This window comes from Plodia interpunctella, chromosome 27 (assembly GCF_027563975.2).
Source record: "Plodia interpunctella isolate USDA-ARS_2022_Savannah chromosome 27, ilPloInte3.2, whole genome shotgun sequence".
In the NCBI taxonomy this organism is placed as follows: Eukaryota; Metazoa; Arthropoda; class Insecta; order Lepidoptera; family Pyralidae; genus Plodia; species Plodia interpunctella.
This window is the reverse complement of record NC_071320.1, coordinates 1,799,927-1,823,845: the sequence shown is the minus strand read 5'-3', so window position 1 is coordinate 1,823,845 and position 23,919 is coordinate 1,799,927. Positions and strand designations below refer to the sequence as shown.

Sequence of the window (23,919 nt, the reverse complement as noted above, 5' to 3'; positions counted from 1 at the left end):
AGGTATGCATAGGGTACCCCAATCAATGTCACTTCAGAGTAAAAATTTGAATTTTTGGAGAAAATATTCAATATTAAAAAATAATAATAAATAATCAAAATCAGTGTACAGCGAACACCGCGCGGTATATCGTGTCAATGACCGCTAATGATAATTTTGCCAATGTCAAAATGTTGCGACAAATAAAATATCAAAATTTTCGAAGCGAAATTATTTATTAAAGTTATAGACAAAGGTACTCGTAGTTTTGAACAATTTAAGAATGTTTCCTATTGCAAGTCCCTGTCGCGACATTTTGGGAAAGAGTCATTCTGTAAGAGATATTCTGTAAGAGATATTCTGTAAAAGATACATTGGGAGAAAAATTGTTAGTTGTCTAAAAATTTTTAGACCGTTGATTATTTTATTATTTATACTAGATATCTATGTAGGTGTACTAGGTATATATTTTATTGCATGTTAAAGTATAAGCGTAATTAAAATTGTAGGGATTGCCGTGCACGTCTGTAAAAGATGTAAAAACTTGTCTTAATATTTAATGTAAAAATGTAATGCCTATGTTTATATTGTTAATGTGCCAATAAAGAAATAAATTACGAGAAAGATACATTTTACGGCTAGGAGACATTTAGCGAAACAGACAATTTGCGCATAAGCGCCTTAAACAACACAAATTTTAACTCTACATGACGACAATAAAATCTTGCGTCAAGAATGACATTTTGTAAAAAAAAACTTATTTCTTTCACAGATTGTAAACGGTGACAAAGCATCACAGCAATCACATGCAAGACTTGCCATTTGTAAGTATACCAAAGCGATAGATGACCGTAGGGCTACCATCAACTTTCACAGAACGATTCCAATGCAACTCAGTTCAAATTTAGGAACCTAAAATTAATCGCATTCATACAAAAAATTAAGTCGATGGTACTAATTTGCGAGGCAGATCAGTTTAGGTCGTAAAGTGATCGCGTTAAGAGATGATGGTAAGCCCCTGCTCGATTAATTGATTGTATACTCAGTGTGTAACTAGTTTATGAGGACGTATCGAGTGAAAGTTGATCTCAAATTTCGAATATAAAATTTTTATTTAAAATATCGAATGCGTTTGACCACAATCTAGCCTGAATATGGGTGTTACATAAAGCTCATATATTGGTCTATTGACTCTTTAATAAAAATAAATTTAAAATTCTTTATTTGAGGTAAGTTTAAGTATAATTTATTGGTGTCACTCGAGCGAAGTCTGGTCAGGTCGCTAGTGTAAAATAATTGACGATATTTAATTTAATAAACAATAAATATCTTGATACGTCCTCCAATATGTTACGTAATGCTAACCCAGTGATTAAATGTTAGTCACAAAGTAACCACGTATATTACTAATTATACTGAACCCAATAAGGAGTAGGTAGATAGTAGAACGAGCAATAACAATTAGCAATCACTATGGTTTATTTAAACAATTTAGATAACACAGACGACCTCCGTGGCGTAGTGGTCGCCACGGCCGTCTGAAGGTCCTGGATTCGATTGCCCAGCGCGGGCAAATATTTGTACTTGTGATCACAGATCTAAATCTGTGATCAGAGATATTTTTCTGCGGTTCTGGGTGTGTTGTGCCCGTTTCTTTGTTCACAAACAAAGAAACGGGCACAACACCATCGGACCTGCGATACAAGCTTAGTGCGGTCCATTTAAAATTCGAAATTATATTCTTTTAGACATTCTATTTAATATGATATCGCATTATGATGTTGACTGAATTTTCTTAAAGAACAAAATTATCTGGACAATTATTATTTTTTTACTTTGATTTTATTTTTACTTATTTGCTCAAAAATGTTATGAACTAACAGGAAAAAGACAAAACAAAGAATGATTATTCCGTGACTAATCAGAACATATTTATTAACAAAGAAGGGGACAACTGTTTGAACTGTTATAATATACATATGTTGTGTACAAAAACTGTCAAAAACTTTTAAAACATAGAATGAAGAGGAAACTTTTATGAGCATTGTTTTTTGAGCCAGACTCAAAATTTGAGTTTATTAGTTTTAACACTTACTGGTATTTTAGCTATTGGAATTAATAAAGATTTACACAAACATTCAGTTGAGTAATTCAAAGTTATTGGATAATCCGGATTATCAATATGTCATACATTCTAGAAATAAATACTGTAAACCCAGCTATATTGCAGTTAAATTGTATAATAACCGATTGTATTGCTGTAAAAATACGCTATCAGAGAAAAGATCAAACTGAACAAACAAAATGGTATTTTAGAACATACTTCGAATATTTCAACGTAACTTTTTACTAATCATTTAATATACAATATTCATCGTAATCAGCTTTAATGTAATCCGAACTTTGCAATAAATAGTGAATTATTTTTGTATTAAATTCTGGGGCTAGATGTAAATTTGAAACATTAAATTTTTCCCCAATGAAAAGGCAATGAAAAGTCCTTACAAGAGCGATAATACTTTTGTCTAATTGTAGATCAGAAGGCTGACATATCCGAAGGAAAGACATCGTGGTTGTTATTATAGTAATATGTATGTATGTAATTTGTACAAACATAACTCTGTAAAATAGTAGACTTGGCGTTTTATATCACTCTTATAGTGCCATTCCTTAATGTGTCGTGTCTGGGGTTTGAACTCTTTTGAATTCAAAATATTAAAATAAATGTTTTACACCTTTATCGGCCATTCTTTTAAATATTTATTCGATAAAATATTTTTTTTTCTATATAATTACATACGTCTATGTCTGTTTGTTTGTTTTTTTAAACGTATTGTAGCAATTTTGCAATGTTTCAAAAGAGTTTAATCTCCAAAATCCCTATTTTAATATTAAATAAATTACTCTATCGAGGCTATGTAAAATCTACATCATCCGGACTTCACTAAATTGTAAATAAAATTAAGTCGCGCTATTAAATTTCCTAGTGATAAAAATGGCACTCGAGTCGCAATTTTTCGGCTCGAGTTAGTATAAATTATTGTGTAGTTGCCATATCGTAAGTGATATATTAGAGACTGCTGTTTTCTTAGTTGAATTAAAAGACATTTTCTCATTATATAATGTGGCGTGGGAGTGAATAAATGTTGGCAACACAGCGATAATAAATATACCTTCATTACAACTAATTGAACTCGTCGAAAATCCCAAGTGACTAAATCACTGAACGTAAAAACTTTATACTTGTTTAATGTGAGCACTAACAATTTCAGTTTCATCCCTAAGGTGGTAAAATTTATTATATACTAGTACCTATATGTCGCTGTGTTAAAACATTGTTTTACATATGGTGGTTTTATGTTATAGTTTAGACTTGCCTTATGTGAATCCTTTATTTTTAATATTTAATTAATTAAATTATTAATTACACTTTAAAATCACATCCAATTATATGCATATTTTGTCATGAACTATTTTTTCTTTTAAGTATTTTTAATAATGTAGTTGAAAGCCATATATAACCACTAGTCAAGTTTATTTACAGTTTATTTAAGGGAAAGGCTAATCGCTGTAGCAGGTATGTCAAAAATTAAAGGGTATTTCGGTAATATCATTCAAAAACACTGTGTTAAAATAATAAAAAGAACGGGAAATTTGTAATAATATTTTGCTACACTGACAGCTACTGCTGTAGCTGTATATTATTTAATGTGACATATCCCGAGATTTTCATCTTAGACTGAGTACACATATTTAAATAATAATATATTAGCAATTAATTTAGTTTGTATTGGAGTTATTTTTATTTATAGTGAAAATATATATGAATAAAGTATAATTGAACGAATTATTTTTAAGTTCACTCGAAATGTTATGCCTCAACACGTTCACTGCTGATGTCGTTAAAAAATTATGTTCTTTTATATTATTTTGATACAGCTCCAGCCCCAAACACTTTACTGATGGAACGAAATAACTCTAGTGAGAATTATTTATTCATCCAAAAATTAAGCTTAGGACGAAAAATTGGGCTAGGTGTCAGACAGACGCCGTGTGCGTGTTAAAAGTATGTGTATATGTTCGGTTTTGTATTCAGATAGTGAGGGTTGTACTTTTGATTTATTGACGAAATTTGTCTGTAATGATAAGACATCGTGTTAAGAATTAGCGAGGATAGACTGACTTGTATTTGGATGATTTAATTATATTAAGAAATAAATATGTTGAAATTTGCAATACACACTGGGATTTTATTTATTTTTCCTCCAATATTTTATCCCATCCTAATACAACTGCGAAAGCAAGTTGATTTGTTACCTCTTCCGGCTATATCTACTCAAGCTATCTTCTTGAAATACGGAGGACATACTTTTAATTCCGGGAAAAGGTCCATTTCCCGTGAAAAATATATGCGGGCGAACCCCAAGTTAAAAGCTGTTTTTTTTAATATTATGCAAGTTACTGGTAGGCAGGTACATAAATATTGATAATAATATCACAATAATAACCATTGTGAAACTAACCCAATTAGTCCTCAAAAGTTGGAAGAGAATCTGTTGAGATTAAAATAGTAGAACGTAGTACAGTGTGGCTCGACGTTGACTGTTGAAAACGCAAGCAGCATATTTTCATTCTTAATAAAATATATGCGTCGCGTTTTTGCAATTTGACTAGATGATAAAATAAAAGATATTTAAACAAGCAATCGATTCATTTTACTATTTTTTGTTCAAAGTATATTAAGTAAGCTTTTGACTTCAAAATTATGACATCACAGGATATCACTGTCATACGAGATACAGATACATTTTCATGATATTAAAAAAATTATACAATTAATATAATGGATTTCACTACCGTTGGAAACAGTTTATTGGAACAAGTTAAAGTGTTAACCGCTCCCTGAATTGCAATCTATTTTGAATTCAAAATTCTTTATTCATTTTAGAGTTGATATAGGTACATCATTTATTGACGGTGGTAAAAAAATTGCAGAGGAATTAGGAGTGAAATAAAAAAACAGGCTCGGTTAATCTAGGTCTTATATTAGCTTAATAAATATTACACTAGTTAAACATAATTATGTACAAATATTTACAAAATCTTCTAAAGCTTTTAAAACTACCATCAGTTCGTTTTATATTAGGTCGAAAATCTATGAGTGGCGCGCTCTAGCGAGAATCGTGAGAAAGGTATTTTTAAACATCAATTTTTTTTTTTTTTATTATTATTTAGTTTCATAGTTCTCAATTCAGTCTCAATTTACGCTAGAGGCGCTTTTAACCCTTTGCAGGAACTTACATCGTTACACACACGTTATAACAATGAAACTTTTTTGTATTTCGTTTAGTTTCCGTGAAAGGGTTAAAATAGTAACAATAAATAAATTACCTACTTATTATTATATATTAAGTCACAGGAGACTTATGAAAAGTGGGTTTTAAAGCGTCCTAGCTCGGGCTACGGATGAAAGAGCCTCATGCGCAACATACCTGCATATATGCAAAGTACATTTTGCTACCTTATGTAGGCTCAGGCGCAAAACATCTCTTTCGAAAAATGTCCCCTAGTCGTAAAATGTATCTTTCTTGTAATATCTCTTTCGTAAAATGTCGCAACAAGAATTTAGAATATTTTTAATTTTTTTTTTAAAGCAAAATCATAATAGGTAGTTATAAACCAAGACACCCGTCGTTATAAACATATTATTGACTATTTTCGTCATCTATAACGTAACCAAGTATATTCCATGAAGAATATTAAAAAATCCAATGTGCAAATTTGGCTTTTCTTCAATTTTATTATATGTATCAATGTTTCCTTTTCGAAGTCACTATCATAGACATAGTCATTGCGCGAAAGAGACGTTTTGCGACTAGGGAACATTTTGCGACTAGGGAACATTTTGCGAAAGGGCCGGAGCCGAAACAAGTTAGCAAAAGGCAGTTTGCATCAAAAATGATTAGTGCGCTCCCGTATTATCTATAGCTTCATGGACACGACCGCACTATAATAATACTATAATAAGTAGGTAAAAGCTAGCTTGGCAAAAGATGTGTGCTTACCATAGACGGAACTTATTGAAGACCCTGTTGCCGGTTTAAAATATAATTTTTTTCGACGATTTTATACTAATTTTGTTTTTATATTTATTGAAATTCATTCTTGTACAATAGCGCCCTCATAATAATCTTTTTGCCAAGCTTTATGTATATAGTTTACTAATTACTTATATAGAGATATAAATACAATGTATACTGAAGTTTTGGCTACTGTAAATACAGTTAATGTTAATCTGTCTATAAAGAGTTTAAAACGGAGTTGACGATTTTTTGTTATTGCAACACCAAATATAATGTCCAAGACGATGTTGATAAACACTCAGTGTTGCCAGCCAAGCGGACACAGCGCCCTCATTTATTACATACTCTTTATACACAGACGATAAGTAAAATAGAATGTTAACATTTACTTTTTTCAAATACATATGCAATTCATTTTCTATTAGTATTTTGTGCATTTGCACATGCTTAATATTAATTTCGTATGTAGGTATATACTTAAATACGAACTTTTTTTTTGTATTTTTTTTTTAGAAAATTATTGTTTCACGACATTTATAATGGACATTTACTACGCGTCCTCATTGAGATAAAGTTTGCCACGCGATTCGATACTGTGGTCAGATTTTATTTTATTTATTTAGTCAGAATATTAACAGCGAATCAATAAATACATAAAACTTTATATTTAAATACCGATTTCAATACATACACACACATATTATAACGCTTGTTTCCCATGGGCGAGTGACATGGCGAGTGTTTGCCTACCAAAGACTTAAAGATTTCCACTCACCATGATCCTGACAAATCTCACTCGCCTCTTCTGTACTCATCAGTTTTCATGCTTGCTCTCCGGTTATGTGTGCTCCTAACCAATAACATATTGATATATACAGGGTCACTGGTATCAAACGCAAAACCTCCTAAAAGACTACTTGGGTAAATCAAAACAAACAGCTTTTATTCTACGACTTTTCGTGATTCGTGTTTTTTTTCATACACAAAAAAAAATACAATCTAATTTGCGATTCTACACATCTTAACTCTATGTAATAGCCAAGGAACACGAGACAGTACAGTAGCGTTATGTAGCGGAATCGAACATAGAGTTAACATAAAAACTAAAAAAATGATATTTTTTTTGGATTTATTACATTTAGACAAAAGTCGTAGAACAAAAGATGTTAGTCTCTATGTACCTTATGCGCCTTTGGAAGGTTATGCGTTAGATACCAGTAACCCTGTATACCACTGTTATAGCGACTGATACCGGTACTTATATATTAAGTAAATAGTGAACTTACATGATACGTCTCATACCTAGTCGAAACGTCGCTTCGCGTCGTTTTGTCTCGATGAGGACAACGCCTTAAGATAGCTATGTAAAAATATTACAATATTATTCTAAAATTGCACTGTGTCACGTGGAGGTAAATTATATACCTGTCCATCTGTTTAGTACAGTATGCTTCTCATGTCAAGGCTTAAAGTACCATTTAGGTTACCCTAAATGGTACTTTAAGCCGTGAAGATAACGGCGAATTTCCCATAATTTTGGTTGGCATCGTTGACTGCACTAACATGATAACATCTAAAATTCATAATTCTAAAACCGCTTAAATTTATCAGACATTAGAGCTAATAAAGCGTAAATCTTTATATAGTAATATAAATACAGAAATAGAGCCATGCCCCATTGCTCAGTCGTCCTCCGTTGCGACGACACAGCACGTTTTGACACTGACGTGCGTTGACGTACATCGAAATTTCATACAATGTTTGCGTTGTTCTGCGTCTATCGGCGGACGTCATAACGACGGAGCGCAACTGAGCAATGGGGCTTGACTGTTAACAATACGCACATTCTGCCGGGCCGCATTGCAGTGCAACTAATGAGGGCTTAGTGCGGGTTTGCATTTCACTTCTCACCGTCGAATTGATTCGAAGTGAGAAGCATCGAACCAATCACATTGCAGTGGTCGACGTCACAATCGCGCAAGTTGGTTGGTTTGCTGCGTCTCACTTCGAATCGATTCGATGGTGGCAGTGGCAGTAAGATTGGTAGTAACAAGGGCAACAAAGTTAAAAAAAACACGTAATAGGGACCGGACAAGGTATGAAATATGCAATATTACATAGTATATGTGTGTAATACATTTAAATTAACTCATCTAGCTGGTTTTCAGCTTGAATTTATATACCTGAGTTGATTTATCAGCTCAAACTTCATTAAGTTCATGTCCTGCCGAAGTCGTCATTAGGAGATACGATTAGTATGGGGGAGTTTGAGGCAAGTTTTACATATCTATATTTTATTATATCTTAAATATACTTTGATAATATTAGATAGTATAATAGTTTTCTATTGGACACAGTTGCCACAAATTAGACATAGTTTGATGGAAAAGTGTAATACTATCGCGTATCCAACAAAATCAACGGTTATGTTTTGATTTTGAAAAATATGTGTATGTTAATAATACGATAAAAAAAAGTCTAGACTCGAGCGAGAATTCAATCAAAATCGTGTCAATTCGAGACAGTGGTCTTAACCACTGAGCTATCGAGACCATAACGTCAAGAGTTAATTCTCGTTAAATTTGTTAAAAAGAATATGTTACATGTATAACAAATCCATTACTTTTTTCTTATTTGTCGCTATTAATAATAATTAAAAGAAATCGATAAATACGCGATAGCGGCCGCCTGCATCACGCCCCGCTGCGGCCCGAAACAATGTGCACGAACCTTAATTAAAACCTTATCTAAAACAAATACTTAATCTATCACTTGGATTCGAATTTTGATTGATCTCGGTGGGTATGTCATCAATATAGGTATAATAATAAAACCGAGATTAATAAAATTCCAAGTATAGGTTTAATATGTCTGTGGATAATAACATCAACAAGCATAATGTTTAAAGGCGGACTCAAACACTGGGAGGGACTATCTATCTGTCAACCAAAAGGTGAAACAAAAAATATTTTTTGGGACGAGTACAGTCGAACGCTTGTCAAGTTCCTATATGGATCTTTATTCCGCGGTACGAGGGGCGATTGTAATAAATTTGGTTAGATTACTGTACTTCCGACTGTACAAGATAAATTAGCAAATATTTTTTTTTTTGCATTAGATTTTTTTTTTGCGTTTTTAATATTCTTATACATTAAAAATAAACCCTGTGTCGGGCAAAGTTACCTAAGAGATTACTTAGTATAGTTTGCACATTCATTTTATAAATTACTTAATTTATAAAATAATTATTTCTAATTAACAATGTCTTGAAACATTATATGATCATAGTTATATTATGAACGGTTTCGACGTGGCAAGCTAGCACATTATTTGTTTTCTCATCACTCTCCGGAAAGCATCCAATACTCAATAATTTACTGAATTAACAATGTTTATAACTAAAGTACATTTATGGGCCCTGTTAGGCGCAGCAATAGGGTAGTTGACAAGGTCAGAGAATTGTAAAAAATATTTATGATTATAGATTATATTATTAGATGAAAATAATTATTTATTTATTTATAATTTACAGACTGTATCAATGCAGCTGAATCTTATAAGAAGTTTTAAAATTGGTTGGAAAGTTAATTTTCAAAAAGTATATAATCATATTTTCCAACTTTCCAAGTCATCACAAAACGTAATATTCAATGTGGCTGTCGAGCAAGTCATCATCACAGTAATTTTTCCACATTGGTATTTTTATTGATATAAGCCTTTCTGACCCGCGGAACACGAAGTGGTTGTGGTGTTCCACGGTTCGGGCCTTCGAATAATCATCAAAAAGTAAAGTTTAACAACTAGCGTATTGGGATAGAATAGAGGAGGATCCGGCAGTGAATCGCCATTATTTTCAAAGGCATTATTTGTTCCAGCAGCTTGTTACGTGTAAACCGTCCATTATTCCGTCAATTCAGTACTTTTTCAGTATGGGAACATTTCATTCCATTGTATTGTATTACCGACCTTTTTGTGTTGAGATAATACATCTATCTCTGTCGCTTTCATTTCGCGTATACCCGTTCATCCCGCTGCCATATATATATATACATATTATAGGTCTCTGTCGCACGGACGTTCGACGGCTCAGGCGCAAAACGTCTCTTTCGCAAAATGTCGCGCCAGGGACTTAGAGTCTGCGAAAGAGACGTTTTACAACCAGGGGACATTTTTTTATTTATTTATTTTGTCACAAACAGTCATTATAAGAAACATTTTACATTAAGACATTTTGCGAAAGAGACGTTTTGCGACTGAGCCCGTTCGATGCGCTGTTAAAAACTCTTTGAAATTGAGTATACGTGTATCCATACTTTCACGCCGCGGCAACGCCTTTTATCGCATATTGAGCTCTGTGCGTTGGACGGTAGGTCGAATGCCCAATACAATAAAAATGTCACTTATTTAAATACGATAAATATGCGTGGGTAGATTTATCACGCCCGTGCGAACGATTAATAATTGCAAGCTTTCCCTAAGAATAAGACTTTATTATCAGCTTATACTATTCCTTGTTCGTTCCTCTTTCTATATGTAAAAAATATAGTTTTCAAATTCATGATACTTCTCGAGATATAATGAATTCCATTTATTAATAAAATATAAGAGTAGAATAATAAGAATATTAAGTAAAATAGTTTTCACGATTATTAGTAAAGAAATATTGAAATATTTTTGTAAAAAAAAAAAACATTTCTAAACCATCATCAAAATTTCTTACACTCAAACCCCTTGATATAATTAACAGGTTTAATTCAAGATACGAAAATTTATAGACATGTACATTGATGTATGATTGATGTATGTCTAAAAGTGAATGCAGATGCATTCACTTTTAGACTTTGTGGTGTTGGAGTACGAACCAATGAATATAGATATTACTGCACATGACTGACCTACGGCATGATTTGAAGTAACTAGGGTGCCTGGTTAGATCGCCAAATACAATGACCCACTTGATCAAGTTAGAACTTACGGAAGAACTTATGTGTCGCTAGTAGAACGCGTCGCTACTGTTAACAGTGCGCGGAGTGCACACTAGCGCCACCATCATATATTTATCAATTTCTTTTAAACAGAAGAATTTTTTTAAATATCTGGCTCGGACTAATTATGCTTCCCTAGATAAAGGACTGCATTAAAAATATATAATGTATATAAATAAATAATAAATAAATAAATATATTAGGACAAATCACACAGATTGAGCTAGCGCCAAAGTAAGTTCGAGACTTGTGTTACGGGATACTAATTCAACGATACTATATTTTATAACATGTACATATATAGATAAACATACAAGACCCGGGCCAATCAGGAAAAGATCATTTTCCATCATGACCCGACCGGGGATCGAACCCGGGACCTCTCGGTTCAGTGGCAAGAACTTTACCACTGCACCACCGAGGTAATACATTATATATTATATAGTATAATGTATATAATATAATGTATTGTAGTTATATATTGGACACAGTTGACACAATCTACTAAACGGAAAACGGTGGCCGCTAAAGTGCGTTCAGTAAATTGTGTCCACATATTGTACAATACAAAACTATATTACTTTTTAATTAAGTCCTTTATATAGCATAGCATAATTTGTCCAATGTAGATTTTTAAAATTTGCTTTTATTTAAAAGAAATTGATAAAAATATGATGGTAGTGCTAGTGTGCGCTCGCGCTCGGTACACTCTTAAATACATTTGAAAAGAAAACAATTTTTTTTATTATTGTTGCGAAATTTTCCATTTTGCTCACCTGGATAAATATTTGTAACTCTCAAATTACAAATTATTCAAATTCGTAATTATTTATTATCATCATCATGTCATCAACATCAAGCGTTTATGACCATTGTTGTTGTCTATGGAGCAGCTTCCAATTACATCTATCATCTGTTAACGATTTTAGCTCCCTACGTCAACCCTATGTCAACGATTCTACCAATCCCATACGACACGACTCCCGCCTTTTCTTTCATCTGGTCCACGAATCAATGATAATTGATAAATATGCTTCTTGACGTCAAATACAGCCCACAGGTATATGTCTGTACATTTGTATCTATCTTATTAAACTTGTCGAAGTCAAAATGAGAAGATGACTCTCGTAATCGTCTCGATAATTTAAACTGCAGCAGGCATTACGTCTGCACCGGCCCTTAACTCCCAGAAGCACTATCTTACATATTCAACTATACTTTCCGCGGGATTCGTATAAGATGATTAAGGGAATATAACAATGTTTGAGCAAATTCATTCTCTATCTAACAAATTCATAGCACCTACTGTGATCACATTTACGCTCCCACAGATAATGTTTTGGGGAATGTCAATTTTTGTCCAATATTGGAATTTTTATGTCCAGTGGATAAGTTGTAGCATAGAACCAGACGAAGACACATTATTTTTTGGCATTTTCTGTATATACATGTAGACTTTCTCTCTATCATGTGAGCGTTTTTCCAGTTTCTTCCTGGACCCTGGGCTCCGACGCTCAATGGCTGGAGCGTGTGGCTTTCCCACTTTTCCGTCTCCACTTCACACAGTCGTCGACATCGCTTGTTGTCAGACCATTGACACGCATATCATCCTTGACGACATCAAGCCGGCGCTTCTTGGGTTTGCCCCTTCTAGGGCCGGGCGGGGTAAACTAATATAGTCTAATATTACAAAGAGCAATTGTTTGTAAATTTGTAGAAGGTAATCTTCGGAAGTACTCAACCGATTTCCAAAATTCCTTCACCAGTATGAAGCTCCATTATTCCTGAGTGACATAGGGTACTTTTTATCCCGGAATTCCCAAGGAAGCAAACCCAGGTACGCAGATAAATACCCGTAAGTAGTATAAAAAATACTCTGCTATACTCTATAGCTCTGATATTTATATCAAATGTGAAAAATAATATTATTATATTAGTTTTGGCCTGATGATATTCTAAGCAAATAATTTCCGAAACCAATTTCATCAAAATCGGCTCAGGGGTTGAATCTCTTTTAAATCGTAAGTATAGATCGTAAATTTAGATTGACGCTTCTATCTATACTAATATTATGAGGATAATCTCTAAACTGAAACTACTAAACCAATTTCAAAAATTCTTTCACCATTAGAAAGGTACATTATCCAAGATTGCTATAGGCTATATTTTATCTCAAAATTCCCACGGGAGCGAAGCCCCGGGCAATATCTAGTATACGTGTAAATTGAAATAATGATGTCTTCGTCACGTCCGTACTACATAAACAATTCTAAGGCAGTGACGTATTTAAATATATATATATATATATCCCAATAATAAAAAATACATCGAATGTAATCCAACAAGAATTAAACAAAGTTATCTGAATTAAGACTACATTTTGTCATCATCACTCCGATTACAGACAAAAAATAATCATGAAAAGAAAAACATGATTATTTTTTACGATTACAAGTAATCATGATTGCCAATAATCATATTATGAATATAGTTGATTACGCTTAAGTATAATATCAACAAACACAAAAATACCCGCAAAATATACCAACCATCTTATTCATAAAACGAACATCTCTTCTTCTTATCATCTTATTCAAAAATAATTCTCAAGAGGCGGAGGGGGGGGGGTACTCAAAAGCCACCCCCCCCCCCTCTCTATTATAAGTCTCAACGAAAAAATAAATCTTATTACTCAACTAACGATTTTCCCAAAACGTAACACTGCTACTACATATCAGTTACTTCTTGGGAAAAAAAAAGTACCAAAAAGTAGAAAAAGGCGAGATAACATGGAAAATATTACATTTCTAAATGGTTGTACCGATTAGCAACAGTGTAGGAATACCGAATAGTGACATTGTTACATATTTGGGTGAATTTCACGAGCGTTTCGAACTCCGCCGCGGGCTCTCATTAGTGTTTATCAAACTGTACCATACACAGTAATTATCCTATTTTATAAATAAGTAAAATACTGGTACGATGTTAATTTTATGAATGTTTAATTTAAAAGAAATGTTTCTTTATTTTAAAAAATGTCGGACACGAATGAAATGCCACACGCCGCTTTCAAACGCTTGTGATATTCATCAATTTATTCAAGTAAAAAAAACTGCAAGGCCTTTAGCAAAATAAAGAAATTTTCCTATAGCTAAATACGTCACTGCTACGTACTAAAATCGCTATTGGGGTGATTCTCGGAGCGTTTCCAACGCTGCGGCCGCGCTGTCATTACGATCCGTCAATTTTCATGAGGAAGGAATCATTTCCAAAACCAATCTATACTATTATTATAAACAGGTAAGCGTTTGTGAGTTTGTATGTATGCGGTAATCTCCGAAACTACCGAACCGATTTCGAAAATTCTTTCACCATTAGAAAGATACATTATCCAATATTGCACAAAATTCCCACGGGAGCGAAGCCCCGGGCATCATCTAGTAATTCATAAAATTGACATTAACACAGTACATAGATAGCAAAATTATTTCTTGTCTTTGTTAAAATTTGAAAATTTGTAATGACAGCGCGACCGCAGCGGTCGAAACGCTCTGAGAAATACCCATTAAAATTTTAACAAAGACAAGAATTAGTTTAGCTATCTGATTTTAAAACAATTAATCTGTACTGTGTTAATGTCAATTTTATGAATGATTGATTTTGGAAACGATTCCCTACTCAAGGAAAAATCGACGTATCGTATTGACAGCGCGGCCGCAGCGGTCGAAACGCTCCGAGAACCTCCCACTGTTGTAACTATAGCAATAATTATTGTATATACCGTGCTTTTGTGAAGTCTTGTCGAGCTGTTTAAGTCTTCATGTCTTTCTTGCGTTTGTGGACCCTGAAACGAGGGATAATATATGAGTACGTTTTTGAAGTGACAACATAAACCAGAAACTTAGTGTCAATAGTGTTGAAAACAGTAGCAAAAATTATCGTTTCCTAAGTCCTCTGCCGCGTCTGTCTGTCTGTTTGCAATAAACTCAAAAACTACTGCTGGATTTTCATTTGGGACGGCCAGCTAGTAATAAATATAAAAATAATAAAAAAAAAATGATTTATTTATCAATAATTAATGTATTATTATATTGTATACAAGAAATATATCTTACGGAAAATATGTCTTTTTGGAAACAACATTAAAATCTATTCTATAAAACGAGAGAAATTCGTTACTTAAGTTGTAACTTTCTTGCTTCACGTCAATATTTGGACCAATCCTTGTGGCAGCAAGTAATTTTGGTCTCTCATGCATACACAATAGAGTACAACTTCGCTTAAAATAAAAACACTTAGACCATACTCCCGTTGTAGTTACAGCTGGAAGCTCACACTATCATCACGGAACGCCTTCCTCCATGCTATATTGGTCTTTCGGTCTCTGATCTTAAAGCTCAATTTCACTTGGTGTGAACATGTCAATTCATCCTTTATGATCGGGCAAGCTAATAAGTCTCTTATGCAAACACAATAGAGCATAATATCGCTTATATACTTACACCATACTCCCGTTGCAGTTCTCAATCAGCTGGAAGCTGACACTCTCGTCTCTGAACACCTTCCTCCACCGATCTCTGTCCTCATCACGTATAGCGGCCGACACTGCCCTCAGGAAGGTGTCGAGACACTCCGACAGTTCGTTGTCGAAGGCGCCCAGGAAACGGAACTCGGTGAAGGAGTCGTCCCGGACGAATTCCAGGAAGTACTTGATGAGTCTACCCAGGTTTCCTGGCTCATCAATTTCGTCATCTGCAATGGTATAATATATCTATACTATTATTAGAAAGACGTAAGCGCTTGTGCGTTTGTATGTTTGAGGCGGGTAATCTCCGAAACTACCGAACCGATATAAAAATATATTACCATTTTTCAAATATAAATTTATGTATAATTTTTTATCAGTAATATAGGCCAGACAAATACCACAAAAAATACCTACATATATATCTAAAATGCGAATATATAAATGCGAATGGATGTATGTGTGCGTTTGTCACTCTTTCACGCAAAATCTTCTGAACTGATTGTTATGAAATTTGGTACACGGTTAGAATATAACAATAACACATAAAGTACTTTTTATCCCGAAGCTCCCACGAGAGCGAAGCCCCGGGGCGAAGCTAGTTTGATTATATTATTGCTCATTGCCTTCCCATTTTGGGTATTCTACAAGGTGCGCGGGCATTTTTAATAGTGTCCCATTTAACACTTGGTCCAAAATCAAAATCAAATCATTTATTCAGAAATTAGGCCTTCACAGGCACTTTTTCACGTCATAATCTAAATTAAATGATGTTTACCAAAGCTACAAACTACTAGCATTTCGGAACGACCACTGCTGAGAAGAAATGCCGAAAGAAACTCATTCAAACAGTGTTGGTCCCTATTATGCCAGAAGGGCTTACCATTTTTTATATATAAATTTATGTATAATTTTTTATCAGTAATATAACATTAAGTACATAATAAAGTACATGGTCAAAAGGTATACTGAAACATATTATGATTGTGATCAAGTGCTGATGAAAGGAAAATATATATATACTTATATATATATGTATAATTAACCAAACAAAAAAAAAACTTTTAATAAAAGATCGAGCTGACCAGTTCCCCCGGCAGCACCCGTTCACGAGTTGACGCGTGAGTCAGCCATCGCGAAGCTCAACCACAATAGAGGGAACCTCCCGACCCGATCCACGACGCCGCTACCGGTTTAACCATTTGAATGTGCATGACATACTCGATCTCCATAATCTAACATAATAGATACCTATGTTACTTTCAGACACTTGGAGATCACAAATCACGTATATGTTTTACAAGTAAATGTCAAAATATATGTAATAAACATGTCAAGAAAATATATAAATAATAATAAAAAAATTAAAATCAAGTGTGAGGTGGAAGTTTTAGGAAGGGTCCAAGGTTTTTTATCATTTAAATAGTCGCTAATCGTGTAATAAGCATTAGCCATTAAAGCATTTTTAATATATGATTTAAATTTTGGCATTGGCAAGTTAATAGCCTCTACAGGGAGTTTATTGAACAATTTAACACTTTGACCCACGAAAGACCGCCTAACCTTTTTAAGTCGGAATCTGTTCATACAAAGTTTATGCCTATTACGAGTGACTACACTGTTAACATCGCTCAATGTTTTATACAGGTGTAAGTTAGATTTAACAAAAATAAGTACGTCGAAGATGTACTGAGATGCAACAGTCATAATATTTATCGATTTGAATAATTCTCGCAAGGAATCCCGTGGCTTAAGCCCATAAATAAAACGAATTGCTCGTTTCTGTGTTCATAACGACTTCTGTCTGTGTCCATAACGACGACCTCGGTGGCGCAGTGCTTGCCTCTGAACCGAGAGGTCCCGGGTTCGATCCCCGGTCGGGTCATGATGGAAAATGATCTTTTTCTGATTGGCCCGGATCTTGGATGTTTATCTATATATGGATTTGTTATAAAATATAGTATCGTTGAGATAGTATCCCATAATACAAGTCTCGAACTTACTTTGGGGCTAGCACAATTATACAAGTGTAAGAATAAATCTTCTTTAATTATTTTATTTTTGTTTATGACATGACAGAACTTCTGTCAGTAAATGAACAATTATTGGTGATATTTTCCTTTTGTTAAAATGAATAATCCCTCTTATTAATATGATTTAGATTAAAATAGGAGAAATAATAGCTTTAAATGTTGTTTCACTTTCAGGTAAGTTTTTAGTTATAAGGTTTGAAATAAAGATTGTAAGGTATTTGTAAAACATATCTAAGATAATAAAACTTCTCTTTCAGAGCAAAGCAATTTATTTTTATTTCCTCCTCTTCTAACACATTATATATTTGTTTTATAACGTATAGATTACCTGCGTCCAAGTTCCTCTTGATGCTCTTCAAGAAGGGGTTGTCCTCCTCCTCCTCTTCCTCCTCCTCCTTGAAGTCGTCCGGGGTCACGAGGTACACGAACTCTGGCGCGTCTTTGTACAGGCACAGTTGTCTGGGGACAAACAATTTATGCTGTTACACAATCCGCAATAGATCCATTCTTTTTTGTTTTGATGACAAAATTCAAACTGGAAATCTGCATCATCTCATTTATTAGAATTTAACAAAAAGTTGGTACAAATGTGCCTCTATTTTTTAAAAAATAATAATGAGATGAAAACATTCTGGTATCGAGTGGGAACTGAACCCGCACACCTGTCTATCCGGGACAGTGCTCTTGACCACTGAGCTATCGAGACTATGCCAGTTCGGCTGAATTAATTCATCTCTTTACGTCTTACGCCGACGTACAGTAATTTCATTAGAGATTACTGTAGTAATAACTAATCATCATACCCCACTATATGTATACTCTATCACTGTAATTTCATCAAATTATTCAAATATATGTATATGAAAATCGTAAACACGCCATAAATAATCACATTATTATTAGGTCCTTAGATATGAAATTGGCGTTTAGTATATTTTTTAATATATTGCTTTTTATTTTTACTATTTAATCAAAGTAAGAACCACTTTTGCAAAAAAAAAGAAAAAAACAAATGAATGACGAACGAAACACAAATACACGTGTAAATAGCTGTACACATTTGAATTTGGAATTCCTAACCAAAGAGGAGAAATTAGTGAATAAAGTGGGCAGTACAACAAAACGGCAATACGGCATAAAGGTTCACGCCGGACCCTCACCTGAGAGGCACGAGCCCGTGGCTCTCGGTGTAGAGCACGTACGTGTTGTAGCGGCGAATGTCCCGCAGCGCGCGCTCCTGCGCTGCGTTCGTGATGCGAGCGCCGTTGCTCTCGCCCGCGTACAGTTCGTCGCCGGATTCGTTGATCAGTTCGTTCACGCATTGGTGTAGGATGCGGCGCTCTTTGCTGTGAACAAGTGGCAAATGATAACAATAAACATATACATACCTACTTAACTTTACAAAAAGCTGCTATATTAAACACGAGTAGGATTGTTCACAAATTTCTTCAACTCGAGTCCTGTAATACAAATAGTCCCCCATAATAATTATGCGCTAACGCACTTGATAACCACACCCGTGCTCTCATATAATTCTACCAGGCCTCTTCTTTCTCTTCGCCTGAGCTCAATGAATGAGGAAAACAAAATAATAATAATATTAAAATTTCTCTATTCAGATTCGGCTATGATTTTACAACCGGCCGCCCGCCTGACGTTAATCCTCCTTGGGAATGCTATTGTTGCCAGAGCTTTGTGTCGCTTAGAATGTGAGAAATATATTAGCAGGATTATGGTTACATTTACATGTTAAATGGATGTGTTCTCTCTCTGAACCATATAGGATGGAATGTGGGGTGAGGCAGGGAGGGCTCAGCTCTCCATCTCTGTTCAAACTGTACGTGAACGCTTAGATCGAGGCGCTCAGCAGTCGGTTGTCACGTGAACGGCGTACGTCAACAATATTAGTTACGCAGACGACATGGCCCTGCTGAGCGCGTCGATCTGCGGGATCAGAAAGCTCCTTTGTATCTGTGAGGCATATCTATATATATCGGCTACACACGGCCTCATATACAATATAAAAAAAATGAAGTCATGGTCTTTGGAGCCAGGGGTAAAGATATGTGCATACCGTCCATTTCCTTAAATGGCGTACCTCTAAAAAGAGTATTGGAATTTAAATATCTTGGACATGTCTTGACGCCTGACCTCAAGGACGACGCCGATATAGATAGGGAGCGAAGAGCGTTGTCGGTTAGAGCAAACATGATAGCTCGCTGGTTCTCGCGATGTTCAGAAGATGTCAAAAAAACTCTGTTCAGAGCATTCTGCACTACATTTTACACAAGCACCCTGTGGGCTAATTATAAAAAAAAATCGTACGACGCTTTTCGCATTCAATATAATAATGCGTTCCGGGTGTTGTTGAGGCTGCCTCGGTTTTGCAGCGCATCAGGCATGTTTGCGGCGGCGCAGAATGACTGCTTCTATGCGAGCATGCGCAAGCGCAGCGCCAGCTCCGACTACATGGTGGCTATGATAGCGAGCCGGCTACATCAACCACTGCTGTTTGCTTCATGTAGTGACAGTTAAATAAATTAAAAATTTAAATTGTGTGCAATTATTCAGTTGTAAACATGTTACCTACTAACCCTAGATTCTTAAATTTATTTATATGTGTTTACTAACAAAAATTTTGTATGAGTCTTGATGCTCGAAATAAAGAATATTATTATTATTATTATTTTTTAATTTAGATTAATTATACTGGAACTGGGCGGGACATGTTTGCCGCACGCAGCCAGAACTTTGAGCCATTTTAGCTACACACTGGACACCTAGGTGTGGAAAGAGGATACGAGGTAGTACAAGTAAGTGTTGAAAGCTTACTTGGTCTATGAATGTCTATGAATCATCACTGATATGCAAAGCTTTACGAAGGAATGGTTGGATTTGGCATCGAATCAAGCGGCTTGGAAAGACTTGGGGGAGATTGTTGCCCAGCTGTCCCACTGACAGATTGGGTTGAAAAAAAATCAGACTTTGCTATACCTGGTAAATTTGACATCAAATATGATCTCCGTCTCCCAGTCATTCTGCACAAACTCCAATATATAAAGCAGTGCGTTGGTCACGAAGTCCTCCATTTTTTGGTCTCTGTCCTTCTGCTTCTTGGGGCACGAGCACTTCTTCTTCTTGCTCGGGGCCTGGAGCTCTGTGCGAAGGCCGAAGCCTATCGTTGTTTGTGCCTGGGAAGTTAAAACTATATTTCACTTCTCATTTAAAAGTTGTTGGTTCGATTAAAAACAGACTCATAAATTATTATTGTCAATATATCTATGCAACAAATTGCGATTAAACCAATACCAGATTTAAAGTTAAACCATCCGCTACACAACTCTGAAAACCACATCAAATTCGTGCCGGTAGTTTTTACGTTTTGCGCCCACAAACATAGCCCCCTTACAGTTTTATTGCTTTCGTCCACTTTGGTAACTAAACTATACTTACATAACCAGTTACAAGACAAGATTGTCCTTTCGCTGTTTGGTAACTAGTTATGTATAGATAATATAATAGGCAACAACCGATAATACAAATACTACAATGCAGAAGCAAATGATTACAATGAGGGGTGAAAGAGTGTATAAAACTATATCTGTTCCACTTTCGCAGAGAAATTTACACTGGCGAAGCCGCGGGCAAAAGCTAGTGAATATAAACCAACTCACGTAATCAATATTTGGAGCTATGGGTTCCACAATGCCGTTGCCTTCCTTCCCCAGGGCGCCTCCTTGCCAACCCATCTTCTGCATCATGCTAGAAAAATATAACATCTTCACATCCCTATTCTTACGAGTCGAGTTGTTTTGTCTATTCGAGAAACTCAAAAACAACTACACAGATTTTCATGTGGTTTTCACCAATAGACAATGTGATTCCAGAGGAAGGATTAGGTGTATAATTTATTATGTTTTTATTGGTCTATCCTTACATATTATAAAACAAAGTCCTCTACAGAGTCTGTCTGAGATAAACTCAAAAACTACTGCACAGATTTTCATGCGGTTTTCACCAATAGATAATGATTCCTAAGGAAGGTTTAAGTGAATAATTAATTATGTTTTTACCCGAGCGAAGCAGGGACGGGGCGATAGTATATAATAAAACTGAATCTATGCCTATCTTGCATCACTTAAGAATAAAATGTGTGGGCCCCCAGAACATATTTCTTCTTCTGGTGTTGTAATTTTGAATATAGCCCTGTCAGCAGTTGTCAGGCAGGTCGCCGGTCGTAAAATTACAGCCAAAAAAAACTACAAACATTTGAATGATTAAAATTTTACACAGACCCCAGGCTTAGTAGTGTAACAGCCACAGATGTAACCAGGAAAGAGAAACTATAAAATAATAAGTGAGTTTCTGAAGGACGATAGAGATAAAATATTAAGTAAGTTTACCTCTCCGCCTTGCTGCTCTTAATTGGTTGAGCCAAAGACTCCATAAACATCTTCTTAAATTGCGCATCTCTGGTCTTGGTCGCCATTCCTCTGTTCCCGATGGCTCGAGACCCTTGGCTCGTGTTGACGCCGGCGCGGCGCCAATACAAATCAGTCCATTCGTCTTTCGAAACATCTGCTTGAGATTGTTCGCATCTGTTAGTTTTTGGTGGCCCGTGGCTTGGAGTTTCTAGTTCACTGAAAAGTAATAGGTTTGTAAACTCTTTATTGCACAAAGAAGAAGAAAAAGAGATATTTATAAAAGAAGACTTATCCCAGAAAGGGATTTTTTCCAGTAAACCAAGTCTATAAAATGAAAAACCAAAAATAATGTTACCTAGTGTATTTTTACTTATTATTGCTTTTTGGGGATGCCTGTGTGAGCACCAGATGGGTGATCAGTCCTCCCATACTGGGACCATATCACCCAGTTCCCCATAACCCCTAAGGGCTGTGTGGTAGTGGTAGTGTAAGGTACAACAGGTTACAAGTTTTACTTAGGATCTTTGCATCTCCAAAATATTTCTTTTTGGACTCTGGGCTTCGGGGCATCACAGCAGAGATAGGAACATGCTGCTTGAGAGATTAATCATCAAAAATTCTTTCAATATGTCAAAGTCCAGAAACATTTGATAGATAAATAAATATTAGCTCTCTAAGTGTGGCTTTGTCTTGTGATACATAATCATATCATAGTGATAGATAAATAAATAGGTCATAGTTTATGGTTACTAGGTATAGTCTATCTCTGTGCCAAATTTCATCAGAATCTATCAAAATGTATTTTTACAATAAAAAATTCAAATATTTCCTCTTTTATAATATTAGTATGCAAGTATGGATTAATAATTTGTTAAAATCGGACCAGACAAGAGTGCACATTCCAAAAAACCTATAAATTTTATAAATTAATTTATGAACAAAACATAACAGTGTAAATATAGAACTTACAAATAGGAAACTATAAGCAAATAACTATATACAAAGATACAACTTATTTCTACAGAAAATACTACTTCTTCTTCCAGTAGACAAACGAAAGAAAAATTAAATTTAGCTGTGAAGGTCAGATAGACAGGCACACAAGATATTTATAATAAGTATACTTTTTATTTTGAGGTATGGAGCATTAAAAATAAGCGGCTTAACACTTACTTCTCTGGCTCAAAGAAAAACTCAGGTTCTTTGTAAAGAGAAACTTTCGTTATTATCCGCCTGTTGAATATGTCTCTTTCTATAACTCGCTTTGGCTTGCCCTCGTTCGCGGCCGCTGACTGAGACTCATTCTGTCTAAAGAGTAAGTCACGAGGTATAAACTCGCTTCTGTTATGGTATGTTGAACCAGTCCACAAGTTGTATGTAGGCAGCTGCTGCATGTCTTGTATGGGTAACTCTCGCGAACTATGTCCAAAGGGACTACCGACACAGTCATTATTATATGAGTACGACATTTTCCACAAAATCAATTGATTTCAGGATTGGGAACCTGTTGAAGGTATGTTTATTGAGCTGGTTTTCACGACTTCATTCCTTTTCTTAATGGGAAAATACGAAAATACAAGTTAGTATAGGTACCTAGGTAACATTTTCTAATTTTCACTAAAGGTACCTACCTAATTTCCAATTTCCATTTTTCACATGACAGTTGACTGACTTTTTTAAACAAAGTTCTTTTTAAGCAAATAAAATACTAAATTAAAGTATTAAGTAAGTAAGGTACTACGTACTAAGACTACCTACCAGAAAAAAAAAACAGTCAAGAATCTTATTAAAATAAAAAGAATAATATAAAAATAAAACTTAATTTTTTAATTAAATTCATTTTCATAATATCTTCATTTTACTAAATGATAAATTCACTAATATTGAAAT

At 34.7% G+C, this 23,919-nt stretch overlaps 2 protein-coding genes across 9 annotated transcripts in view; one reads left to right on the top strand and one right to left on the bottom strand.

Annotated features, from left to right (window-relative positions):
* The window catches only part of LOC128681331 (synaptic vesicle glycoprotein 2C-like), a 30,212-nt gene extending 14,506 nt beyond the window's left edge, over positions 1 to 15,706 (top strand). For 7 of the 8 annotated variants that reach the window (XM_053765126.2, XM_053765124.2, XM_053765123.1 and 4 more), the window contains one exon: positions 752 to 1,633. In XM_053765126.2, coding sequence (XP_053621101.1) covers position 752 — 1 coding nt within the window. In that variant the 3' untranslated portion in view covers positions 753 to 1,633. Of the gene's footprint in view, positions 1 to 751; positions 1,634 to 15,567 lie in introns of those variants that run through there. The other variant, XR_008406006.2, reaches the window with a different exon arrangement.
* On the bottom strand, positions 5,005 to 23,748 carry LOC128681334 (uncharacterized). Its single transcript, XM_053765131.1, has 9 exons — positions 23,661 to 23,748; positions 23,203 to 23,533; positions 22,009 to 22,245; positions 21,280 to 21,367; positions 20,600 to 20,796; positions 18,766 to 18,951; positions 17,934 to 18,064; positions 15,550 to 15,799; positions 5,005 to 14,891 (listed from the first exon to the last, which is right to left on the bottom strand). Exons 2-9 carry the CDS (start codon positions 23,496 to 23,498, stop codon positions 14,858 to 14,860), a joined length of 1,419 nt encoding a protein of 472 aa, XP_053621106.1. The 5' UTR covers positions 23,499 to 23,533; positions 23,661 to 23,748; the 3' UTR covers positions 5,005 to 14,857.
* Positions 23,749 to 23,919: the final 171 nt, after the last annotated feature.